Source organism: Mauremys mutica, chromosome 12 (assembly GCF_020497125.1).
Source record: "Mauremys mutica isolate MM-2020 ecotype Southern chromosome 12, ASM2049712v1, whole genome shotgun sequence".
In the NCBI taxonomy this organism is placed as follows: domain Eukaryota; kingdom Metazoa; phylum Chordata; order Testudines; family Geoemydidae; genus Mauremys; species Mauremys mutica.
This window is the reverse complement of record NC_059083.1, coordinates 49,128,745-49,153,951: the sequence shown is the minus strand read 5'-3', so window position 1 is coordinate 49,153,951 and position 25,207 is coordinate 49,128,745. Positions and strand designations below refer to the sequence as shown.

General features: G+C 45.6%; 2 protein-coding genes across 2 annotated transcripts; both read right to left on the bottom strand.

The window, feature by feature from the left end:
- Positions 1-1,290: 1,290 nt before the first annotated feature.
- LOC123346866 (olfactory receptor 14A16-like) lies at positions 1,291-2,211 on the bottom strand. Its single transcript, XM_044984316.1, has one exon. The coding sequence runs from the start codon at positions 2,209-2,211 to the stop codon at positions 1,291-1,293; it is 921 nt and encodes a 306-aa protein (XP_044840251.1).
- A 17,374-nt stretch (positions 2,212-19,585) lies between these two features.
- LOC123346865 (olfactory receptor 14A16-like) lies at positions 19,586-20,506 on the bottom strand. Its single transcript, XM_044984315.1, has one exon. It carries the CDS (start codon positions 20,504-20,506, stop codon positions 19,586-19,588), a length of 921 nt encoding a protein of 306 aa, XP_044840250.1.
- Between the last annotated feature and the right edge of the window lie 4,701 nt (positions 20,507-25,207).

Sequence of the window (25,207 nt, the reverse complement as noted above, 5' to 3'; positions counted from 1 at the left end):
GCACACCAAACCCAACAACTGAAATTAGACCAAAGTTTCGCAGCCCTCAGGAAACTAGATAGTTCTGTGCCACCGGCAGAGAATAGGAGAGACTGAGGTGCATCACGCCCGAGGCCTCCACAATGGCAGGGAAATGATTGAGATACACGCAGAAAATCATGGCAAGTTATCCGCACCACATGTTGGAGAGGAAAGCGAAACCCCCCAAGTTCCCTGCCAATCTGAGTTGGGGGAAAATTCCTTCCTGTCCACCACATGATGATCAGTTAGACCCTGAGCATGTGGGCAAGATCCAGCCAAGCAAACACCCAAGAGAGAGAGATAATGGTTCAGTGCCACCTCAGAGCCCTGGCACATCCCACCCAATGTTCCATCTCTAGCTAGGGCTGCCCCAATGCTTCAGAGATTAAAAAAAATACCTCCCAGAATACACTGCGGGGGGAAGGGGCGAAATTCCTTCCTGATCCCTGCCAGTGGCCAGACGAAACCCTGAAGCATGAATTTTAGAAACATAAGACATACGCTGCAAGTGAGACCCAGGGGTGCTGAACCCTGCCCTCCACCATCACAAGCAGCCCCATCATACAATCCCACTCAGACATGTGTCCAGCTGTCTCTTAAAATGAATTCGGTCACTTCCCCCAGCCCCACCCAACTTCTATTTAGAGGCTGCTCCAGAACCTTGCCCCACTGGTGGTTAGAAACCTCCCTGTAATTTCTAGCCAGTCTCTCCAACTCATATGCTCAATGTACATCTAAGCCCCGCTGACACTGTCTGGCTCCTTGTCCCCCTTTAATGGTTAGGCCACGAATGGTGGTTTATAAGACAGTGGGCCCAGTCCTCAGCTTGTGGCAATGGATTTGCAGCTCCATTGGAAGCAGTAGCTCAGATCCACAGATGTTGCAAATTGCTTTAGGGCTACCGAAGTCAATGGAACTGCCCCAAGTGTCTTCTCAACTAGCCCAGTGTTACACCAGTCTGATTCCTCTGGTTCCAGTGAAGCCACTCCTGATTTATACATACAAGCAAGACAACTCCCATCCTTATTTTCACTGGCCATGGAAGGGGTGCTAGTGGCTAAGCAGTGTAACGGGTATTGTTTTCACACAGAATGAAAGTCTGATTCCTTTTGCACACACAATTTACACCCATTCAATTTCACAACTGGACCAGATTTTCTACTGGTGAAAATCACCCAAGCAGCGTGATATCAGCAGAGTTAATCTGGATTTGCATTGGTGCAAATGAGATCAGAATCAGAGCTGGTTGTATGCAAAATTCTTGGTGAATTACCTACACCCAGTCAGTCTCCTCAGGGCAGCTTTGATCTCCTTGTTCCTCATGCTATAGATAATTGGATTCATGATTGGTGGCAATACAGAATAGAGAACAGCCATCACAAGATCCAGAGCAGATGAGGAGCTGGAGGTGGGTTTCAGGTAGGCAAAGCTAGAAATGCAAACAAACAAGGAGACCACAATGAGGTGAGGGAGGCAGGTGGAGAAGGCTTTATGCCGGCCTTGCTCAGAGGGGATCCTCAACACTGATTTGAAGATCTGAACATACGACACAGTGATAAAAATAAAGCAGCCTAAGAATAAACATATACCAAAAGCAATAATCCTAACTTCAGTCAGATATGAGTCAGAGCAGGTGAGCTTCAGTAGCTGGGGGATTTCACAGAAGAACTGATCCACCATGTTGCCTCCACAGAAGGTCAATGCAAACATGTTCCCAGTGTGTAGTACGGAGTAGAGAAACCCACTGATCCAGGCACCAGCTGCCATTTGGACACAAGCTCTGCAGTTCATTATTTTCTCATAGTGCAGTGGTTGGCAGATGGCAACATATCGGTCATACGCCATGATGGTAAGAAGGGAAAAATCCGCTCCCACCAAGAAGATAAGGAAAAAGACTTGGGCAACACATCCAGCATAGGAAATGGACCTGGTGTTGATGAGGGAGTTGGCCATGGATTTGGGGACAATCACAGAGATGGAGCCAAGGTCTAAGACGGACAGATTCATCAGGAAGAAGTACATGGGGGTGTGAAGGTGGTGGTCGAAGACTATAACCATGAAGATAAGAAGATTCCCCATTAGGGCTGCCAGATAAATCACTAGAAACACCACAATGTGCAATATCTGCAGCTCCCGAACTTCAGAGAATCCCAGGAGTAGGAACTCAGTCAAGGTGGTTCGGTTGGACATTTTCTTTCTCATGACATTGTGTGATGTCTGTGGAGGGAGGGGAAAGAGAAAGGGCCAGGATTAGATCAATAAAATAACTCTCCTTTTTTAAAAAAACACCTTAATTTCCTTGAGTTAGAGGATTGGTGTAATATGGGAATGAGTATGGAGAAAACATCCCCACTGGCTCCAATGGAGTTACTCCTGATTTACACTGGGGAGAGAGAAAGTAGAATCAGCTCAATGGACTCTGGTGCAGTTACTCCTAATTTACACCAGTGTGATGGAGAGCAGAATTAGGAGCTATTGCTTTTGAGGTGGGCAAACTCCGGATAACGTTGTATAAATGTTACTAATCTCAGTTTACCGTGGAGAATCAGTGGTCAGCCTGACCAGATTCTGCTGTCAGGGACACTGCTGCAAATGTGGGGTAATTTCACTGCATGCCGTTGAATTACTTCCACTTTATACTGCTCCAAACTGGAGCAGCATCTCACATGGAGGTGACTGAACCCTGCCACAATTACACAGTGAAATCGAGTCGGGAATACAGACAGTACCTCTGACACGCCATCCCCTTCTTCTAGCTGGAGTTTCATGCTCATTTCAAGAGACAGATGTTCCGGTTCCCTCCTGCTTCTCTAACCACTCATCTAAACTCCCTCCCACAGCTTGGAAGAGAACCCAGGAGTCCTGACTCCCAGTTCGCCCCCTGCACTAACTCAGTCAATCCAGCACCCCTGGAAATACAGGCCAGGAGTTCTGGCTCTACCCACTGGAGTCAACTCGCTCCCAGAGCTGGGAACACAAGTGACATGTCATGACTCCCAGTCCCCTCCTCTAACAACTGCATCAAACTGTATCTCAGCCTCTGTCCCAGTGACTCTCCACTGCCATCAGCAATGACTGCTGCAAGTGAAAATGGAGAGTCACTGGGTTAACGAACACAAGTGAGAAGAATTCTCCAGCGTGGTACTTGGGTCACTCACCTTTTGTCTGGAAGAGTTCAAATCCCTGCTGCAATCACTATTTAATTATTGTTACAGAGTGGAGCAGCTTCAATAGGAGAGACTGAGACAGTCTCATTTCAGAACAGCCCTTAGCCTAGCGACTCAGGCACCCTCCTGTAAAGTGGGAATTCAAACCCCTTCTCATCATCAGTCAGAGGGAGGTATTGAGTCCGAGTTTCTCACAAGACAGCAGAGTGCCCTAGCCACTCAGCTTCAAGTTATGAGGGGTGCCTGTCCCAGAGTCCTTATGAGAGACAGAAATAGAACCTTCAGTTCTGGTTCCTCTCCTCTCTACCCTGGACTGAATTTCCACCCAAAGCCACACATGAAACTCAGGATGCCTGGCTCTTGTCCCCGTTACTCTTACCCACTAGACCACACTCCCTTTCAAGAGCTGGGGATAGAACCCAAGAGTACTGGCTCCTAATCCACAGCACTCTAACCCACTTGACTCAACTGCCCTTGCAGCAATTTAATAGTCAGAAGTAACAATAATCTGAAAACTAGACACAAATTGATAGATAGATAGAGAGAACAACAAAGAGAGAGACACAAGTAAGAAAAGAACAGATACAGAGAGTGCGAGAGAAACACAGATTTAACAAAACCTATCCGATAGAGAAATAAAAACAACTAATTGAGAGAGAAAAGTGCAAACAGACAGGTAGACAGCAATAACAACAAACTAATATATACAGAGAGAAAAGTATCAACAAGCTGATAGTGTTTGTCACAATTTTTGACTACTTTAATGTACATCCTCAATCCATTCTAAAAAATGGGTGTCAATTTCATCAATTTCCCTAGTCCCCATAGAAGGAAACCGAGGCACAGATATTATGCCCTCTCTTTCCTAAGGTAAGTTCTTTGGACTGCCTCAGTTTCCCATGCCCAAATTGAGCTAAGAGTGACACTATGAAAAAAAAATCTGTTGTCATTCACAATTTCATCCTTAAAGTGCCACTGTGTAACTCCCAAATATTTTTAATTGCAAGAGCAAACTTACGTTGCTGGTCTGTGTGGAATCTTCCCAGCCTGAGATGTCTTTTCTCCTCCAGCTACATACAGCAACTGGTTACCTCTCTCTCTCTAGCCCCATACACACTGCTCTAGCCACCAATCTCTCTGTCTAATGCCCTTAACACTGTATTATGAGGTCATTCCCCCAACGCACTGAGGCTGAGCTGCTGGAAATACACAGAGATCTGTGCTGTCTGCAGATGAGCTGTGTGTCAAAAAGGCTGGTGCTACAGGAAGGTGATTTATGCATGTCTGTTTTCTATGGGCTTGTGGGACTCACTGCCTGGAGCCCTCAACTGCCCAGAGGCAACAATTAATTTCTCTTGCCCTCTACTTCCCTGAAGAGTTTCCAGAAACTAAAATAATCACAATTCCAAGGAGGCAGCAGGGTCTAGAGGAAAGATTGTGAGGCAAACACTGTGGGCACACAGGACTGTGCTCCAGATGGCTTTCATCAATTCCTAGCCTTGCCACTGACCTGCTGTGTTATCTTGGGAAAGTCATTCCCTGGGGCTGTCTTTTCCCTCCCACCCTTTGCCTGTCCCTGGGGCGAAGACAGTGTCTTACCTAATATAATGAACCTCTCATATCAGATAATTAATTAATAAAAAGCTAAGGTCCAAGGTGTCCTGAGATCTGATCCCAACTATTCCTCTGACTTTTTTCAATCCCTTCACTGCTCTATTCCAAAATTGTCATCCCTTCAATTTGGATAAGAGTTACAACTTGGAGTATTTGGAATAGTTACAACACCTACCAATGTGATATATGACATAATGTGCCAGCAATGTCCCTCTGCCATGTACATTGGCCAAACTGGACAGTCTCTCTGTAAAAGAATAAATGGACCCCTATCAGATGTCAAGAATTAAAATTTTCAAAAACCATTCAGAGAACACTTCAATCTCCCTGGTCACTCGATTACAGATCTAAAAGTCACAATATTCCAACAAAAAAAACCCCTTCAAAAACAGAGTCCAATGACAGACTGCTGAATTGGAATTAAGTTGCAAAATGGACACCATTAAATTAAGCTTGAATACAGACTAGGAGCGGATGGGTCATTAGACAAAGTAGCACTATTTCCCTGTCTCTTTTCCTCCCCTAAGGTAATAATTGGAGATATATCAACCTCCTAGAAATGGAAAGGACCTTGAAAGGTCATTGAGTCCAGCCCCTGCCTTCAGTAGCAGGACCAATTTTTGCTTCAGTTTCCTAAGTAGTCTTCTCAAGAACTGAACTCACAAGTTTGGGTTTAACAGGCCAGTGCTCAAACCACTGAGCTATCCCTCTCCCCTCAGCCTACTTCCTGTCCTCTTAACTTCTTGTCAACTGCTGCAAATGGAAATAGAAGACAGAAAATAGCAAAATAGACAGAAGACAGATAGATATTTAGATATTTGGTTACCTCTTATTAAGGGCTCAAAGTATATTCACCTGCAAAAAAAAATTTAAAAACCACAACAAAACACCAGCATATCTGTCCAGTTGCTTTGCATATGAACATTTGTTAGACATACCTGGTCTGTTAATATGTGAATACAGAACTGTCACTCTGTACTATGGTAAAATAGAAAGATCTGGTGACTATATTACTGTCTGATGTCTCTTTAAACCAAAGTTTGCTGTTGTAATGATTGTTTTGTTTCTGATATTTACACGGCAAGGATTTCTAAACTTGTTAAATCTTCCTAAATAAACAGTTTAAAAAATAGGCATGTTGATCAAGCTGCCAGAGAAAAGTTCAGCTCTAGTTTAGACTGATATAAATTTGGAGTAAATCCACCGACACTAAAGTAGATCAATAGAAGTAATCAGGATTTGTATCAGTGTGAGAGAAGATTTATGTCCATTCCTAAAATGGACCACAAAAGTTTGCACTGGTCAGAGGTTAAAAAAGTGGCATTGTCAGTTGAAGTGTAAAACAATTTCCCTTTTTGGAATGAAACATTCTGATTTTCCAGTACAAAACATCTTTTCATTTATTTTTTCCCCTTAATTTTACTTTGAAACATAGTCAACATTGAAAGAAAATATTTAGATTTTGTCAAAATGAAACATGAAACATTTTTTTTCTTTTTGATTCACCTGAAATTTGGAAATATACTATTTTGAGTTTGACCCACAATTATTTTTTACTGATTTATCAAAATTGCCAGTGAAATATTACATCTATTTTTCGCCCAGCTCTATTTGGATTTTGCCTCCTGCATATCATGGGGAATTTGATGTGCCAGATTACAAGCAATAAGGAAGGAGGAAGGTAGCTTTTATTGTGTTCAATAGTTACCATTTAAACACACAGGCAAACACTCACACAAGCATCCATGCAGTATCTTCCATAGATTGATGCACAAACACGCACCATGATGCTCATTCACATTTCACACAACCAGGCACACATACACTATCCAACATGCACACACTCACTCTGACACACCAGCTTAAATGACCCAAACACACTCTTTCCCCCAGCACAAAAACAATCGTAGACACACGCTCACTGGTTCTCACACACAAACACAAGACATAAAGGTGTGTATACTTTGTATACTGATGTTACAAAAGAAGGAACCAGAACTGAGTTTGGCATCAGTTTCCACAAATACTCTTGCCTGAGAATTGGCAATGCACAGTGTGGAGGGGATGTCTACAAACCCCTCCCACAACCACCTCCCTAGCACTGAAATGGAAACATGGGAACCCATCGGAAATCTGCTGGCTTCTTGGTGCTGAGGCACTTGTATGATCTGTCTCTTTATTCCTGTACATAGTCTGTTGTCCCACTATCTTGAACCTTCTGTCTCAACTACATATATCCATCACTGTGATATTTGAGGAATGTGTAGGGCTGATGTCATTTCTCCTACATGATTGTATTAATTTATATTGCCTTTGGAACACACCCAATATTATTATTACTACCTATCTTTGGTGAAAAAGTGGCAGATCTGCAAAATCTGCACAGGGCCTGCCTTCTCCTAGAGTGAGGCCAAAGCAGTGTGGTGGCTTATTTTTCTTACCACCTTTGAGATGCTGTGGGGTCAGTTGCCTGTTGTGAATGAGAGGAATATTCACACCATGTATTGTGTCCAGGTCCCTTATTTCTGGGTAGCACTTTTACCTTTCTCCCAGGTATGTGAGAGAAGACAACTGGGTTTGGAATATAGGCAGCTGTTGTATTGATCTATAGTTATAAATTGCGGAACAAGCCTATTTAGGTGCCAATTTTTGAGTTATTTATCAGTGTTTAATCAAGCAAGACTGGTTGGGCCAAACTGGGATCTCAATAACACCAGAGTAAAGCTGAAGTCATTGGAGTTATTTTGGCTTCATCCCCAAGATCAGAATTTCCTCCACTGTGAGTTTTGCCTGTCCACCCTGTTGTACCAGTTTGGCAGTGGTGTAACCCCACTGAATTCCGTGGAGTTATGGTGGCATAAAACTGATATAATGGAGTGGACAATATAGATCAAGGACTTCAATATTAAAAATAACAAAAAAAACACACACTCTGATTACTATTCCTTATTCATGTGCAACATTGGAATGAGAATTATGCACAGTGCAGACAGCTTTAATCTTTTAGGAAAAGTAAACTAATAGTTCACTGTTATGGTCTTCTCTTGCCTCTGCAATGCTCTTTCCATTGCTACCTCTATAAGTAGTCTTGGAAGCATCAGATTTTATCAGTAAATATTGGCAAATGTTGATTTCACCATAAACACACAAGCCAGTAAAAAAAAATATTTCTTTCAACAATCAACATTTCCAGCGAGACAAAATAAGAAAAATGCAGTTTGAGAACTTATGAGTGTTTGACTTAAGGATATTGACTTTGTATATTTTCATGTCATGTTGAAACTTTGTGCATTCATAGTTCTCAAGTTTTAACTTTTTGAATCTCAACATGTACTATCATTAAATAACTTTTGTCTGACCTCCTTCATAATGGCCTATAACTGTGAAAATTTAAACTGATAAAAATAAAAAATGCTTAATGATAAAACATCAATATTATCAATCAAAATTATGTATATCTATATCTATCTATCTATCTATCTATATATATATTATTTTCATTTTATTTTGAAAAGTAGTATCTAAAGATTGTTGGGTTTTTTGGTTTGCTTGTTTAGTTCTTTTTTAAGGAATAACTGTCAGCCCTTGTTCAGCCCTCTTCTGCTGGGGACAAACTTTCTTCTCATCTCCAGCCTAAATTTACTCATGGCCAGTTTATCCGCATTAGCTCCTGTAGCAGCATTGTCCTTTAGCATTAATAGCTCTTCTCCCTCCCTAGTGTTCATCTCGCTGATCTATTTATAGAAATTGACCACATCCCCTCTCAGCCGGTGTTTTGCTCGGCTAAACACGCCAAATTATTTTAGGGTATATTAGAGAAAGAGAATCAGGATCATTTCCTCTGTCACTCTAATCCTGTGCAGTGCCCTTCTCCTGCCCTCCACAGGCAGGATATGATGTGCTGAGGAAGAAAATGTCCAACTGAACTACTCTCCATCAGGTCTGGATCTTGTGGTGTGTGTATTTTATTCCGTGTTGCCTCCTTTGATGAATCATAGAATAACTGGGGTGGAAGGGACATTTGGAGGTCATCTAGTCCAACTCCCTGCTCAAAGCAGGGCCAATCCCCAACTAAATCATCCCAACTAGGACTTTGTCAAACCTGACCTTAAAAACCTCTAGGGAAGGAGAGGGGAATGATCACGTCCCTTGATCTGCTGGCAATGCTCCTACTTATACAGCCCAAAAATCTGTTAGCCTTCTTGGCAACAAGGGCACACTGTTGACTCATATCCAGCTTCTCGTCCACTATAACCCCTAGGTCCTTTTCTGCAGAACTGCCTGCCTAGCCACTTGGTCCCCAGTCTGTAACTGTGTGGTCTGATCATCTACAGCATGAGGAACAAGGAGATAAAGGTGCCTTGAAGAGACTAACTGGAGGTTATTCACCAAAAATAAAATTTCCAGATTTCTCCCATTACCATGGTTTCATTCTGTGTTTCCTCACAGATATAATCAAATGATGACATTATTGTCTCCATGGGAATGTGAAGTGCAATCTATTTTATACAAAATGTTGTGTTTACAGTGGTAATAATAAATTCACTGAAGTCAGTAGAGTTACTCTAGATTTACCCCAGTGTAAATCAGATAAGAATTGATTAACCAATCTAGCTATAAATGGCAGAAAAAATTAAAATGAAATAAAAGAAAAAGCAAAATCTTTTGTTAACACAGAGTTTCCCAGTGATAGTTCAGACCCTTCCATAATATTGTGTTGTACAGCAAAATTTAAACTTTGGAAATCAAGAAATAGAGAGTTAATATACACACTCATACTCTACGGGGAGACTTTGGCAAACCAATAAAGTGCTTGAAACCACTATGGCTTATTGTTAAAGGCAGCCTAGTCAGCAAGCTGTAAATTGGCCATTCAGCAATCTCAGCTTGACCAAAGCAGGAGGGGAGGGGGGGTTGGGGTGCCACAGAAAGGGCAGCTTGACCCTGCAACCTTCTTTATAAGAATTGTGTTGAAGTTGTTGATACAAGCATTTTAAAAGAGTAGGATATGCCCCAGGAATGTCTATTGAGGTCTCAAGGCTCCAAGTTCTGGAAAAAACCAAACACCTTGTTATTCAATAATCAGAAGGAGCCTCTTGCTTGATCATTGAAACTGCTTACTTAACAAGGTTTCTTTAAGGGACATGTCATTCTATTACTAATGTATAAAAAAGGGGATTCGTCTGGGGACTCTTCAGGACTGGTCTCTCCCTCTGGATGCATCTTCTGTTCTTCACCAGCAGACAGGCTGCCACTGTGCCACTCGTAATATCAGGAGATCTGGTCTCACCCCCGCACCACATGTGTGACCAAAGGGAAGGGGTGCACGTGTCCCTTGAGGGTCCCGTCTGCATCATGTCAATACAGAATTGTGTAGGTCATGTCAGTAGCAGGGCCCTGGGGTCATCTTTTCAGTGGTGAGGGGGGGATATGAGAGCAGACTGTGGGTTTAATGAGGGACAGGGGTAAGTAGAGTTTAGGTGGTCTCCTGTGTGCAAGTGTGAAGGGGCTGTAAAAGGGGATGTAGTTAAATTGTACCAATGTGGCATTCTGTGGGGGGAGCAGGCCCAGTGTTCAAGCATACGACAAGCACAGGTACAGGGCTAATTTAAGAACATACATTTGAATTATGTCTGGCACTCTTTAAGACGTTTGCTATCAGGTCAACCAAACATCTGGAGTCTATCATTTGTTTTTATAAAAAAAAAATAAAAAAAATGGGCTTTCATAGAATTCCCCAAAATCTACAATTGTTCATGTTTTGGCACGTGAGAAACAAACATTTTCAGCTAAAATTTGCAGAAAACTGATTTTTTTTCTGCCTAAATCCACCCAAAAAAACCCATCGGTTTTCAGTTCTGCTATGTATGGTGACAAAGTTCCTCCTCTACCTTGGTGGGTCCTGTGCTTGTTGGCAGATTTGTTTGCCTCGCATCACCCGGTGGGTCAAGAAACAGCCCAGAGACCTTCCGCTCTGGTAGAAGCCACAGTCCAGGTCAATTCCTCCTCCTCTGTTTGATCAGGAGTTGGGAGGTTTGAGGGGAACTCAGGCCCGCCCTCTACTCTGAGTAACTGCCCAGAGCCATGGGGACTGCAGCTGTCTAGAGTGCCTCCTGATACAGTTGCATGACAGCTACAATTCCCTGGGCTACTTCCCCAAGGCCTCCTCCCAACACCTTCTTTATTCTCACCACAGAACCTTCCTCCTGATGTCTGATAACACTTGTACTTCTCAGTCCTCCACCAGTATCCCTACTCACTCTCAGCTTCTTGCACACCTCTTGCTCCCAACTCCTCACACACACACACTTCCTTTCCTCTGGCTCCCCCTGGCATGACTGGAGTGAGTCCTTTTATAGCCTCAGAGGGGCCTTAATTAAAGTCAGGTGCTTAACTGCCTCACCTGACTCTTAGCAGATTAATTGCAGTCAGCTGTTCTCATTGGCTTGGAGCAGCCCCTGCTCTGGTCAGTCAGGGAACAGAAAACTGCTTCTCCAGTGGCCAGTATACCTCCCTTCTAATCCTCTGCTTTTGAGCCCCTATTCTGGCTCCTCTTAGATATATTATTACGTTTTTGGTTGCACTTTTCCCCTCACTTGTTTATCTACGCACTCCCCATCCATGGCTCCACAAAGTTGCAAGACATCCTTGTCATCCTCCTCCTAGCTCTGGTCAAAATGGCCATTTACAACACCAAGGAGAGGAGGTTGGCCAACCGGATTTCCTGCAACTTTGGGGCCTATTTCCTCTCCTCCGTCTGTTCACGCATCCAGGCAGAGTTCCTCTGGGCAGTGTCCACTGGCTCCCTTGATGCCTTCGAGGAGCAGTGGGCATTGTCCAGGGTTCTCTGCTCAGTGCCACCATCAGGTTCCCTTTATTTAGCCCTGTGACCTCAATCCCGTTCCTGTTATTTCATTGGTTGTCCCCCACAATTATTTGGTATCATGGACCTATGGATCCTCCTCTTAGACTGTGGGGAGGTCCTTTAGCAGTAGGTGGGCCCGCCCACTCCCTAGATACTAACAGGACTACTCTGCTGTTCTCAACTGGCCTGGGTCTATCACGGTATTTCAGGATACCTGTGATGTTCTGTGAAAATTTGATTAATTGAGAACACAATTTTCCTTTGAAAACAAAATAAGCAGAAAATTTCTGACCACCCTTAATTGAAAACAGAGCTTTAAGAAAGCCTGGGTAGTGCAAATATTGTCAATAATACAATAATTTCAAACTCACACACCCTATTGCATCCATTCTTATTTCTGTCTCAGAGTGTTAGAAAAATAAGCCAAATACAAGCCTGTGAGCAAGACTAGGCCCTTAGCATAAGTAGAATCAAGGCCTTAAAATGCAAGTAGAAAGAAAAAGCCTGTGTCAGCTATTATCAGTTTATGCTTGGTTTGTACTAGTTCATGCTTATCAGTCAGGCCCACGCTTGGCGTAACATACATGCAGCTGTCTTCTCATGCTCATGGCCAAAAGTAGTTCGCTTAATGGGTCACCTTCTCATGCGTGAAGCCAAAAGTAGTTAGTATGTTAGTATAGTAGGTCAGAGGAGATATCTTATGTCTTCCTTACAATGATAAATGTATCCGCACAGCTGCACCCTTATCATGATGGATGTATCCGTGACAGTTATGCATATCTTGTTCCTTTTTGATTGATATATGTATTCTATGTACTCCAATATTCCCTATAGATACATTTACAGGGTCCATAAGGTTAGCCAAATAACGTAAATAAGACGTCAACAAAGTTGTTTGTTTCGGGGTATAAAGGTAAGCCCATCTGGCCATGTAAGGTGTGTCTCTATCGGGCATTAGCCGGGACGAGAACACCCGCTCAGCTGATCGATCAATAAAGCTAATGGTACTCGTCTTCCTGGTCTTCCGTGCCTCCTTGGTGTAATTAGGTAAGCTCCGGGGGAAAACGAGCCCTTTTGGCTAACAAATGGCGACTCCACGCCGGGACTTCTCTCCCTGTTGGGGGCGTTGACCGGCGGCCGAGGACGGCTCAGGAGAGTGGCCACCTTGAGCTATTGCTTTGCTCGAGCTCTGGGTCGCCGCAATCGGCCGGGACGGCTACGCCCCCTTCATAGAGAACTCCAGCCGACACGGAAGCAAGACAGTACCAGAAGAGGGGAGTCCACCTGCCGGACGCGGCCACTCCGGGCGCGGTAAGTGCGTTTACCTCTTGGGTTTGAGGATTAACGCCCCCAAAGAGTGAGGGTTGGGACCTTGGGCCCCTAATGGTAAAGGAACCCACAAATAGAAAGGTGTGTGTGGGTAAAAGTTCTCTGACTGAGGTACTTAGGTTCAGGCACGGCGAATGAATAACTCCACTAACTCTACCGGTTCGTAGACCGTGCTGAACGAATATTGGAATGTAAATACTACCCTCTTGTGTTTGTTTTTGATAGCAATACTCGTGTTTTACATTGTATTAACAACTTGGAAACCGCGGTTGCGCTAGCCTGGTCTAGGACTTAAGCCAACTCTAGCCGCCCCAAGACTTTCGCGAGGGGAATTTCCCCCGGGACCGGAATATCTTGAAAGCAAGGGGAGTTGGCCGAACCCGTGACCAGGCTAATTAGACATCTAGGTGTAATGGGGTCCGGACAAAGTATGTCTACCCGGACACCCCTAGGATGTATGTTAGAAAACTGGCCGGCGTTTAGACGCCAGGCCGATTATGGAATTGTATTATGTAAAGATAACCTGGAAAAATTCTGTACTTTAGAATGGCCAACATTTGGGGTGGAGTGGCCCGCAGGGGGAACACTGAAATTGGAAACTGTACGGGCAGTACATAATGTTGTTACTCGGGATGGGCATTGGGATCAATACCCCTATATAGATATCTGGCAGGATCTTGTGGCCAATCCCCCCCCATGGCTACGGGAATGCAGGGCACAAGCTATCAGAGCCTTATTAGCCCGTGCCCCTGTTAAAAAGCCCTGTCCCCCCCATGATACCCCCCGTCCGCCCACTGTGATTCCTTCTGCCCCTGACCTGATGCCTCCTCCTCCTGTATACCCTGGTCTCCCGGTTTTGGCGGCCCCAGCAGCCCCAGCAGCCCCAGCAGCTCCAGCTCCTGCTCCCCCTCCCTCGAAGGAGGAAGCCCCGGCCGTAGTGGTAGAACCCTTGCCTGCCACGCAAAAGGCTGCAGGGATAGACCCGGCCGTAGAGATTTTCCAGTACAAAACATCTTTTCATTTATTTTTTCCCCCTTAATTTTACTTTGAAACATGGTTAACATTGAAAGAAAATATTTAGATTTTGTCAAAATGAAACCTGAAACAATTTTTTTTTTACTTTTTGATTCACCTGAAATTTGGAAAAATACTATTTTGAGTTTGACCCACAATTATTTTTTTCTGATTTTTCAAAATTGCCAGTGAAATATTAAATCTATTTTTCGCCCAGCTCTATTTGGATTTTGCCTCCTGCATATCATGGGGAATTTGATGTGCCAGATTATGAGCAATAAGGAAGGAGGAAGGTAGCTTTTATTGTGTTCAATAGTTGCCATTTAAACACACAGGCAAACACTCACACAAGCATCCATGCAGTATCTTCCGTAGATTGATGCACAAACACGCACCATGATGCTCATTCACACTTCACACAACCAGGCACACATACACTATCCAACATGCAAACACTCACTCTAACTGCCGGGAGTTCCCAGGCCTGGGGAGCTCAGGAGTGGCCCCCAGAGCGGATCATCAAACATTACGGGCCTGCCACCTGGAATCCCACCGAACTTGTAACGGGGGCCAGAGAACCAATTTACAATTTGAACCGCATTATTAGGCTGCAAGCTATCTTGGAAATATTAACCAACCAGACGGCTGCAGCACTAGATCTGCTGGCAGACCAGTCAACCCAGATGCGAAATGCCATCCTCCAACATCATATAGCCCTTGATTATTTACTGGCGGAGGAAGGCGGCCTCTGTGCTAAGCTTAATGAATCTAACTGCTGCTTGCAAATAGACGACAATGGGCAAACGGTGAAACAGTTGACTAAAGAGATGAGAAAACTCGCCCACGTCCCAGTTCAAACCTGGGGTGGGTGGGATACAGACTGGTTCACATCTTGGTTACCACAAATGGGATGGCTCCGTAAGGGCTTTTTGCTTTTTATGCTTATTATAGTTACCCTTGTAACCTTCGCTTGCTTCACCCCCTGCTTGGTTGCCATAGTCCGACGGCTGGCTACTCATGTTACGTATCAACAAATAATGACTTTGTATCAGCCTGAGGATCGGCCAAAGGAAACGGAGGAGTGGGGGAGTTTAAGCTCTTAAAACACCCGCTCAGCTGATCGATCAATAAAGGGAATGGTACTCGTCTTCCTGGTCTTCCGTGCCTCCTTGGTGTAATTAGGTAAGCTCCGGGGGGAAACGAGCCCTTTTGGCTAACAAGAGGGGTAGCTGCCAAACAGTAAAACTGAGTAAGCAGGAAAGCTGATAGCCCGCAGAATTTGTTTTGTAGACTAGTGCCTTTAAATTCAGGGTGAGAGCTGAACCAAGCAACCAAAACATATCTATCCTGACATGGAGAACAGGTGGATTCAAGGAGATTAAGAAAAGGAGACCTTGTGTCCAAATGGCAGCCAGTACCTGGATCAGTGGGGTTCTCTAAACTACAAACTAGAAACACGTTTGCAAAAATCTTCTGTGGAGACAATCAAATGGGTCAGTTCTTCTGTGAAATCCCCCAGAACCTACTTGCTATGACTCATATCTCTGTGAGATTGGGGCTATTGCCTTTAGTGTGTACTTTGCCTTAAGCTGCTTTCTTTTTTTACTTGTGCCCAAATCCCCTAGGGACTTTTAAAATTCTAAAGCCTGTTTTTAGTATCTTGTTAGTTTGGTCCTTAATTGAGAGCCCTGGAGAACTAAATCCTTCTTTTCACCTATAAAGCAAATGCACTTGTCCAAGACAATGTGTCTGACAGCTATCCTGGAGGCATCATGTATACGAAGAAGACAGGAGGTTGGTCTAATTCCAGAGCTGTGATTTTCTAAGAGTCCTGAGATGTTAAGCACAAGTTCCCAAGGAATCCTTTAACTCTATTAGGCCCTAATCCAGAAGGGAGCCACACAGGGCCGGTGCAACCATTAGGCAAACTAGGAGGCTGCCTAAGGTGTCAAGATTTGAGGGTGCCAAAAACTGGTGCCCAAAATGTCTGGGATGCTCACCTGGTGCTGCGGCTTTGATTAGCTCCAGCCGGCCGGGAAGTGATGTCATTCCTCCTCCGGCCACCGGGGGCGCTGCACTGGTCCCTGCTGCTCTGGCTCTGCCCCAGAGCCCCCGCCCCTGCTCAGCCCCACACCCACACCCCAGAGCTCTGCAGCAGGGGTGGGCCGGACTCACTGGCGGGGGGAAGTGCAGAGACCTTTGTCCCAGCTGGGCCGCCAAGGAGTGGTTCCCCTCTGCCCACAGCAAGCCCCACACCCCTGCCCTGCCTCCAGCCAGCCCCACACCCCCTGCTGTGCTTGCAGCCAGCCACCGCTGCACCCCCTGCCCTGCCTCAGCCAACCCCACACTCCTTGTCTCCACCCAGCCCCACATCCCTGCCCTGCCTCCATCCAGCCTCACACCCCCTGTCTCCAGACAGCCCCTGCTGCACCCCCCTGCCATGCCTCCCTCGAGCCCCACACCTCCCTGCCTCCAGCGAGCCCCACACCTCCTGCCCTGCCCGCAGCCAGACTTGCACCCCCTGTCTCCAGCCAGCCCCTGCTACAACCCCCCACCTGCCCGCAGCCAGCCCCACACCCCCTGCCTTGCCCACAGCCAGACTTGCACCCCCTGTCTCCAGCCAACCCCTGCTGCACCCCCGTGCCTGGTTATTCATTTATTTTCATTAAATATGTAGACTAAATAATAAAATTAATAAAGTTTCAAGCCAAAGTTGTATTAATTCTAATGAACAATGCCATATTATGCAGTATTCATTTTTGAAAGTTTATAATCAATGCTCTGGGGGGAGGGGTGGGGGTGGGGGACACAAGGTGGAAGTTTCGCCTGGGGCGCAGAGAATCCTTACACCAGCCGTGGAGCCAAAATGTTCACTGTTGGACAATATACCCACCACCAGTGCCTCTGGGACAAAATGCAGGAACATATTTCTGGTAGAGGAGATATCTAGGAAGTTGTGCAGAAGCTGTTCGGGAGGGGTGGGTATGGTGGGTTGAGGTAGATGGCTATTCATATGGTTTTAAACTGGATAATCCCCCTTTGTGTGGCTTGTCCCCTGTCTGGTACTGAGAGAAAACCAGACGTGGTTTTGTCCAGTATCACGGACTAGGGAGGCATGTATGGCCACACTGGTGGATAGGGCCACACTTTTCCCAGAAGTACCAGAAAGTCCGGTACTCTGGGAATGCGTCTGTGGCCAACCTAGTTGAGGACAGAGTTGGGGAACATTTTTCCAAGCCATTGGCAGATTGTTTAACTCAGCTAAAAACATAGCAGCATCTGTCACAAACAGGTTGAGGAAACCATTTCCCAATGACAAGTTACTTTGACCAGCTCTACCAACCTGAGCTGAGAACAACACACACACCCCTGCCCATGCCATGCATCTTCCGTCTCCAAGGTCCAGAGGGACTAGGAATGGGCATGTCTGAGATCATCCGGGAATAAACCTGCCCCTTATCTCACTAGGGAGTCCTCCCCTCTTAGGTCTCACTCCCGTTGCTGTTCTGCTGTAGGTAGACATCAGCTTCTGATTAGTGCAGGAATAATGTCCCGTTAAGTTCTCAGGCCATTTGCATGTATGTGAGGGTCACCATCTAATCTAGGCTGGCACCCGGGGGGGGTAAAACCAGAGATATCTAGGGCCCAAATTACAGGCTTCCACAGCATGAGCTGAACATCCAGGCTGCCTGACAGCCACTGGAACAGCCTCCTATCCTCTAGATGGGGTACAGAGGGGCCTCATAACATACACTGCCCATGGGTGGGGTATATACAGCGACACTGTACAGCTACACGGGCCAAGGGCTACATGTGAGCTGGAGTCACCTCCCTCAGCCAGGAGGACAGTGCCTCACAGACACTTGTACTAATGCAAAGCTATGGACTCTACTCATGTGTATTCTTTGTGTGGCCCCTTCTCCTCTCCCCCGTCCCTGAACATCCATAAAGTCACAGAGTCATAGAGTTCAAGGCCAGAAGGGATGACCAGATCATTCAGACTGACCTGCTGTACTCCAGCACCATCCGGCACCCGCACACCAAACCCAACAACTGAAATAAGATCAAAGTGTTGCAGCCCTCAGGAAACTAGACAGTTCTGTGCCACCGGCAGAGAATAGGAGAAACTGAGGTGCACCAGTGCCCGAGGCCCCCACAATGGCAGGGAAATGATTGAGATACACGCAGAAAATCATGGCAAGTTATCAGCACCACATGTTGGAGAGGAAAGCGAAACCCCTCAAGGTCCCTGCCAATCTGAGTGGAGGGAAAATTCCTTCCTGACCACCACATGATGATCAGTTAGACCCTGAGCATGTGGGCAAGAACCAGCCAGCCAAACACCCAAGAGAGAGAGATAATGGCTCAGTGCCACCTCAGAGCCCTAGCACATCCCACCCAATGTTCCATCTCCAGGTAGGGCTGCCCTGATGCTTCAGAGATTAAAAAAAAACCCTCCCAGAATACACTGCGGGGGGAATCCCTTCCTGACCCCTGCCAGTGGCCAGACGAAACCCTGAAGCATGAACTTTTAGAAACATAAGACATATGCTGCAAATGAGACCCAGGGTTGCTGAGCCCTGTCCTCCACCATCACAAGCAGCCCCATCATACAATCCCACTCAGATATGTGTCCAGCTGTCTCTGAAAATGAACTTGATCACTTGCCCCCCACAACTTCTATTTAGAGGCTGCTCCAGAACCTTGCCCAACTGGTGGCTAGAACCTCCCTGTAATTTCTAGCCAGTCTCTCCATCACTCACATGCCCAAATGTACATGTAAACCAGGCTCCCCATGTAATGGTTAGGCCACGAATGGTGGTTTATAAAAGAATGGGTCCTGTCACCAGCTGGTGGCAATAGATATACAGTAGTTCAGATCCAGAGATGCTGCAAATCATTTTAAAAAAAATACCTCCCAGAATACACTTTGGGAGGGAATCCCTTCCTGACCCCTTCAAGTGGCCAGACGAAACCCTGAAGCATGAACTTTTAGAAACATAAGACATACGCTGCAAGTGAGACCCAGGGTTGCTGAGCCCTGCCCTCCACCATCACAAGCAGCCCCATCATACAATCCCACTCAGACATGTGTCCAGCTGTCTCTTAAAATGAATTCAGTCACTTGCCCCCTGCCCCACCCAACTTCTATTAAGAGGCTGCTCCAGAACCTTGCCCCACTGGTGGTTAGAAACCTCCCTGTAATTTCTAGCCAGTCTCTCCAACTCATATGCTCAATGTACATCTAAGCCCCGCTGACACTGTCTGGCTCCTTGTCCCCCTTTAATGGTTAGGCCACGAATGGTGGTTTATAAGACAGTGGGCCCAGTCCTCAGCTTGTGGCAATGGATTTGCAGCTCCATTGGAAGCAGTAGCTCAGATCCACAGATGCTGCAAATTGCTTTAGGGCCACCAAAGTCGATGGAATTACACAGATGGGGATGAGGATCTACCCCAATTGTCTTCTCTCCCCTACCCCAGTCTTACACAAGTCTGACACCTCGGGTTCCAGTGAAGCCACTCCTGATTTATACAAACTTTTATTAGATAAAGACAGAAATGAATTCTTGGTGAATTACCTACACCCAGTCAGTCTCCTCAGGGCAGCTTTCATCTCCTTGTTCCTCATGCTATAGATAATTGGATTCATGATTGGTGGCAATACAGAATAGAGAACAGCCATCACAAGATCCAGAGCAGATGGGGAGCTGGAGGTGGGTTTCAGGTAGGCAAAGCTAGAAATGCAAACAAACAAGGAGACCACAATGAGGTGAGGGAGGCAGGTGGAGAAGGCTTTATGCCGGCCTTGCTCAGAGGGGATTCTCAACACTGATTTGAAGATCTGAACATACGACACAGTGATAAAAATAAAGCATCCTAAGAATAAAAATATACTAAATGCAATAATCCTAACTTCAGTCAGGTATGAGTCAGAGCAGGTGAGCTTCAGTAGCTGGGGGATTTCACAGAAGAACTGATCCACCATGTTGCCTCCACAGAAGGTCAATGCAAACGTGTTCCCAGTGTGTAGTACAGAGTAGAGAATTCCACCAATCCAGGCACCAGCTGCCATTTGGACACAAGCTCTCCTGTTCATTATTGTCTCATAGTGCAGTGGTTGGCAGATGGCGACATATCGGTCATACGCCATGATGGTAAGAAGGGAAAAATCTGCTCCCAGCAAGAAGAGGAGGAAAAAGACTTGGGCAACACATCCAGCATAGGAAATGGACTTGGTGTTCATGAGGGAGTTGGCCATGGATTTGGGGACAATGACAGAGATAGAGCCAAGGTCTAGGACGGACAGATTCATCAGGAAGAAGTACATGGGGGTGTGAAGGTGGTGGTCGAAGGTTATGGCCATGAAGATAAGAAGATTCCCCATTAAGGCTGCCAGGTAAATCACTAGAAACACCACAATGTGCAATATCTGCAGCTCCCGAACTTCAGAGAATCCCAGGAGAAGGAACTCGGTCAAGGTGGTTCGGTTGGACATTTTCTTTCTCAGGACATTTTGTGATGTCTGTGGAGGGAGGGGAAAGAGAAAGGGCCAGGATTAGATCAATAAAATAACTCTCCTTTTTAAGAAAACACCTTAATATCATTAAGTTAGAGGACTGGTGTAATATGGGAATGAGTATGGAGAAAACATACCTACTGACTCCAATGGAGTTACTCCTGATTTACACTGGGGAGAGAGAAAGTAGAATGAGCTCAATGGACTCCAGTGCAGTTACTCCTAATTTACACCAGTGTGATGGAGAGGAGAATGAGGAACAATTTCTTTTGAGGTTGGCAAACGCCGAATAACGTTGTGTAAATGTTACTAATCTCAGTTTACCTTGGAGAATCAGGGCTCTGCCTGACCAGATTATGCTGTCAGGGACACTCCTTCAAATGTGGGGTAATTTCACTGCATGCCATGGAATTACTCCCACTTTATACTGCTCCAAACTGGAGCAGCATCTCACATGGAGGTGACTGAACCCTGCCACAATTACACAATGAAATCAAGTCGAGAATACAGACAGTAACTCTGACACCCCATCCCCTTCTTCCAGCTGGAGTTTCATGTTCATTTCAAGAGACAGATGTTCCGGTTCCCTCCTGCTTCTCTAACTATTCATCTAAACTCCTTCCCAGAGCTTGGAAGAGAACCCAGGAGTCCTGACTCCCAGTTCATCCTCTTCACATCCTCTGGATTTAGTCAATCCAACACCCCTCTCAGAGCTGGCCAGTAGTTCTGGCTCTGCCCACTGGACTCAATCCCTCCCAGAGCTAGGAACACAAGTGAGGTGTCATGACTCCCAGCCCCCTCCTCTAATGACTGCATCAGACTGTATCTCAGCCTCTGTCCCAGTGACTCTCCATTGCCATCAGCAATGACTGCCAAGAGTGACAATGGAGAGTCATTGGGCTAACGAACGCAAGTGAGAAGAATTATCCAGCATGGTACTTGGGTCACTCACCTTTTCTCTGGAAGAGTTCAAGTCTCTGCTGCAATCAGTATTTAATTATTGATACAAATGGAGCAGCTTCAACAGGAGAGACTGAGACAGTCTCATTTCAGAACAGCCCTTAGCCTAGCGACTCAGGCACCCTCCTGTAAAGTGGGAATTCAAACCCTTTCTCATCATCAGTCAGAGGGAGGTATTGAGTCTGAGTTTCTCACAAGCCAGCAGAGTGCCCTAACCACTTAGCTTGAAGTTATGAGGGGTGCCTGTCCCAGAGTCCTTATGAGAGACAGAAATAGAACCTTCAGTTCTGGTTCCTCTCCTCTCCTCTCCAACCTGGACTGAATTTCCACCCAGAGCCACACATGAAACTCAGGATGCCTGGCTCTTGTTCCCATTACTCTTACCCACTAGACCACACACCCTTTCCAGAGCTGGGGATAGAACCCAAGAGTACTGGCTCCTAATCCACACCACTCTAACCCACTTGACTCAACTGCCCTTGCAGCAATTTAATAGAAGTAACAATAAACTGAAAACTAGACGCAAATTGATAGATAGATAGATAGATAGATAGATAGAACAACAAAGAGAGAGACACAGGTAGGAAAAGAACAGATACAGAGAGTGCGAGAGAAACACAGAATTAACAAAACCTATCTGATAGAGAAATAAAAACAACTAATTGAGAGAGAAAAGTAAAAACAGACAGGTAGACAGCAATAACAAATAACTAATATATACAGAGAGAAAAGTATCAACAAGCTGATAGTGTTTGTCACAATTTTTGACTACTTTAATATAAATCCTCAATCCATTCTAAAAAATGGGTGTCAATTTCATCAATTTCCCTACTCCCAATAGAAGGAAACTGAGGCACAGATATTCTGCCCTCTTTCCTAAGGTAAATTCTTTGGACTGCCTCAGTTTCCCATGCCCAAATTGAGCTAAGAATCATAGAATCATAGAATCTCAGGGTTGGAAGGGACCTCAGGAGGTCATCTAGTCCAACCCCCTGCTCAAAGCAGGACCAAACCCAACTAAATAATCCCAGCCAGGGCTTTGTCAAGCCTGACCTTAAAAACCTCTAAGGAAGGAGATTCCACCACCTCCCTAGGTAACCCATTCCAGTTCTTCACCACCCTACTAGTGAAAAAGTTTTTCCTAATATCCAGCCTAAACCTCCCCCTCTGCAACTTGAGACCATTACTCCTTGTTCTGTCATCTTCTACCACTGAGAACAGTCTAGATCCATCCTCTTTGGAACCCCCTTTCAGGTAGTTGAAAGCAGCTATCAAATCCCCCCTCATTCTTCTCTTCTGCAGACTAAACAATCCTAGTTCCCTCAGCCTCTCCTCATAAGTCATGTGCTCCAGCCCCCTAATCATTTTTGTTGCCCTCCGCTGGACTCTCTCCAATTTATCCACATCCTTCTTGTAGTGTGGGGCCCAAAACTGGACACAGTACTCCAAATGAGGCCTCACCAGTGCTGAGTAGAGGGGAATGATCACATCCCTCGATCTGCTGGAAATGCCCCTACTTATACAACCCAAAATGCCATTAGCCTTCTTGGCAACAAGGGCACACTGTTGACTCATGTTCAGCTTTTCGTCCAACGTAACCCCTAGGTCCTTTTCTGCAGAACTGCTGCCCAGCCATTCGGTCCCTAGTCTGTAGCAGTGCATGGGATTCTTCCGTCCTAAGTGCAGGACTCTGCACTTGTCCTTGTTGAACCTCATCATATTTCTTTTGGCCCAATCCTCTAATTTGTCTAGGTCCCTCTGTATCCTATCCCTACCCTCCAGCGTATCAACCACTCCTCCCAGTTTAGTGTCATCTGCAAACTTGCTAAGGGTGCAGTCCACACTATCCTCCAGATCGTTAATGAAGATATTGAATAAAACCGGCCCCAGCACCGACCCTTGGGGCACTCCACTTGATACCGGCTGCCAACTAGACATGGAACCATTGATCACTACCCGTTGAGCCCGACCATCTAGCCAGTTTTCTATCCACCTTACTGTCCATTCATCCAGCCCATACTTCTTTAACTTGCTGGCAAGAATACTGTGGGAGACTGTATCAAAAGCTTTGCTGAAGTCCAGAAATAGCACATCCACTGCTTTCCCCTCATCCACAGAGCCGGTTATCTCGTCATAGAAGGCAATTAGGTTAGTCAGGCATGACTTGCCCTTGGTGAATCCATGCTGACTGTTCCTGATCACTTTCCCTTCCTTTAAGTGATTCAGAATTGATTCCTTGAGGACCTGTTCCATGATTTTTCCAGGGACTGAGGTGAGACTGACTGGCCTGTAGTTTCCTGGATCTTCCTTCTTCCCTTTTTTAAAGATGGGCACTACATTAGCTTTTTTCCAGTCATCCGGGACCTCCCCCGATCACCATGATTTTTCAAAGATAATGTCCAATGGCTCTGCAATCTCATCGGCCAACTCCTTTAGCACCCTCGGATGCAGCGCATCCGGCCCCATGGACTTGTGCTCATCCAGCTTTTCTAAATAGTCCCGAACTACTTCTTTCTCCACAGAGAGCTGGTCACCTCCTCCCCATACCATGCTGCAGAGTGCAGCTGTCTGGGAGCTGACCTTGTCTGTGAAGACAGAGGCAAAAAAAGCATTGAGTACACTAGCTTTCTCCACATCCTCTGTCACTAGGTTCCCTCCCTCATTCAGCAAGGGGCCCACACTTTCCTTGACTTTCTTCCTGTTGCTAACATACCTAAAGAAACCCTTCTTGTTACTCCTAACATCTCCGGCTAGCTGCAACTCCAAGTGTGATTTGGCCTTCCTGATTTCACACCTGCATGCCTGAACAATACTTTTATACTCCTCCCTGGTGTGAAACTATGAAAAAAAAATCTGTTGTCACTCACAATTTCATCCTTAAAGTGCCACTGTGTAACTCCCAAATATATTTAATTGCCAGAGCAAACTTACGGTGCTGGTCTGTGTGGAATCTTCCCAGCCTGAGATGTCTTTTCTCCTCCAGCTACATACAGCAACTGGTTACCCCTCTCTCTCTAGTCTCAAACACACTGATCTAGCCACCAATCTCTCCATCTAATGCCCTTATCACTGTATTATGAGAGGTCATTCCCCCACCGCACTGAGGGTGAGCTGCTGGAAGTACACTGAGATCTGTGCTGTCTGCAGATGAGCTGTGTGTCAAAAAGGCTGGTGCTTCAGGAAGGTGATTTATGCATGTCTGTTTTCTATGGGCTTGTGGGACTCACTGCCTGGAGCCCTCAACTGCCCAGAGGCAACAATTAATTTCTCTTGCCCTCTACTTCCCTGAAGAGTTTCCAGAAACTAAAATAATCACAATTCCAAGGAGGCAGCAGGCTCTAGAGGAAAGATTGTCAGGCAAACACTGTGGGCACACAGGACTGTGCTCCAGATGGCTTTCATCAATTCCTAGCCCTGCCGCTGACCTGCTGTGTTATCTTGGGAAAGTCCTTCCCTGGGGCTGTCTTTTTCCTCCCACCCTTTGACGGTCCCTGGGGCGAAGACAGTGTCTTACCTAATATAATGAGCCTCTCATATCAGATAATTAATTAATAAAAAGCTAAGGTCCAAGGTGTCCTGAGATCTGATCCCAACTATTCCTCTGACTTTTTTCAATCCCTTCACCGCTCCATTCCAAAGTTGTCATCCCTTCAATTGGGATAAGAGTTACAACTTGGAGTAATTGGAATAGTTACAATATCTACCAATGTGATATATGAC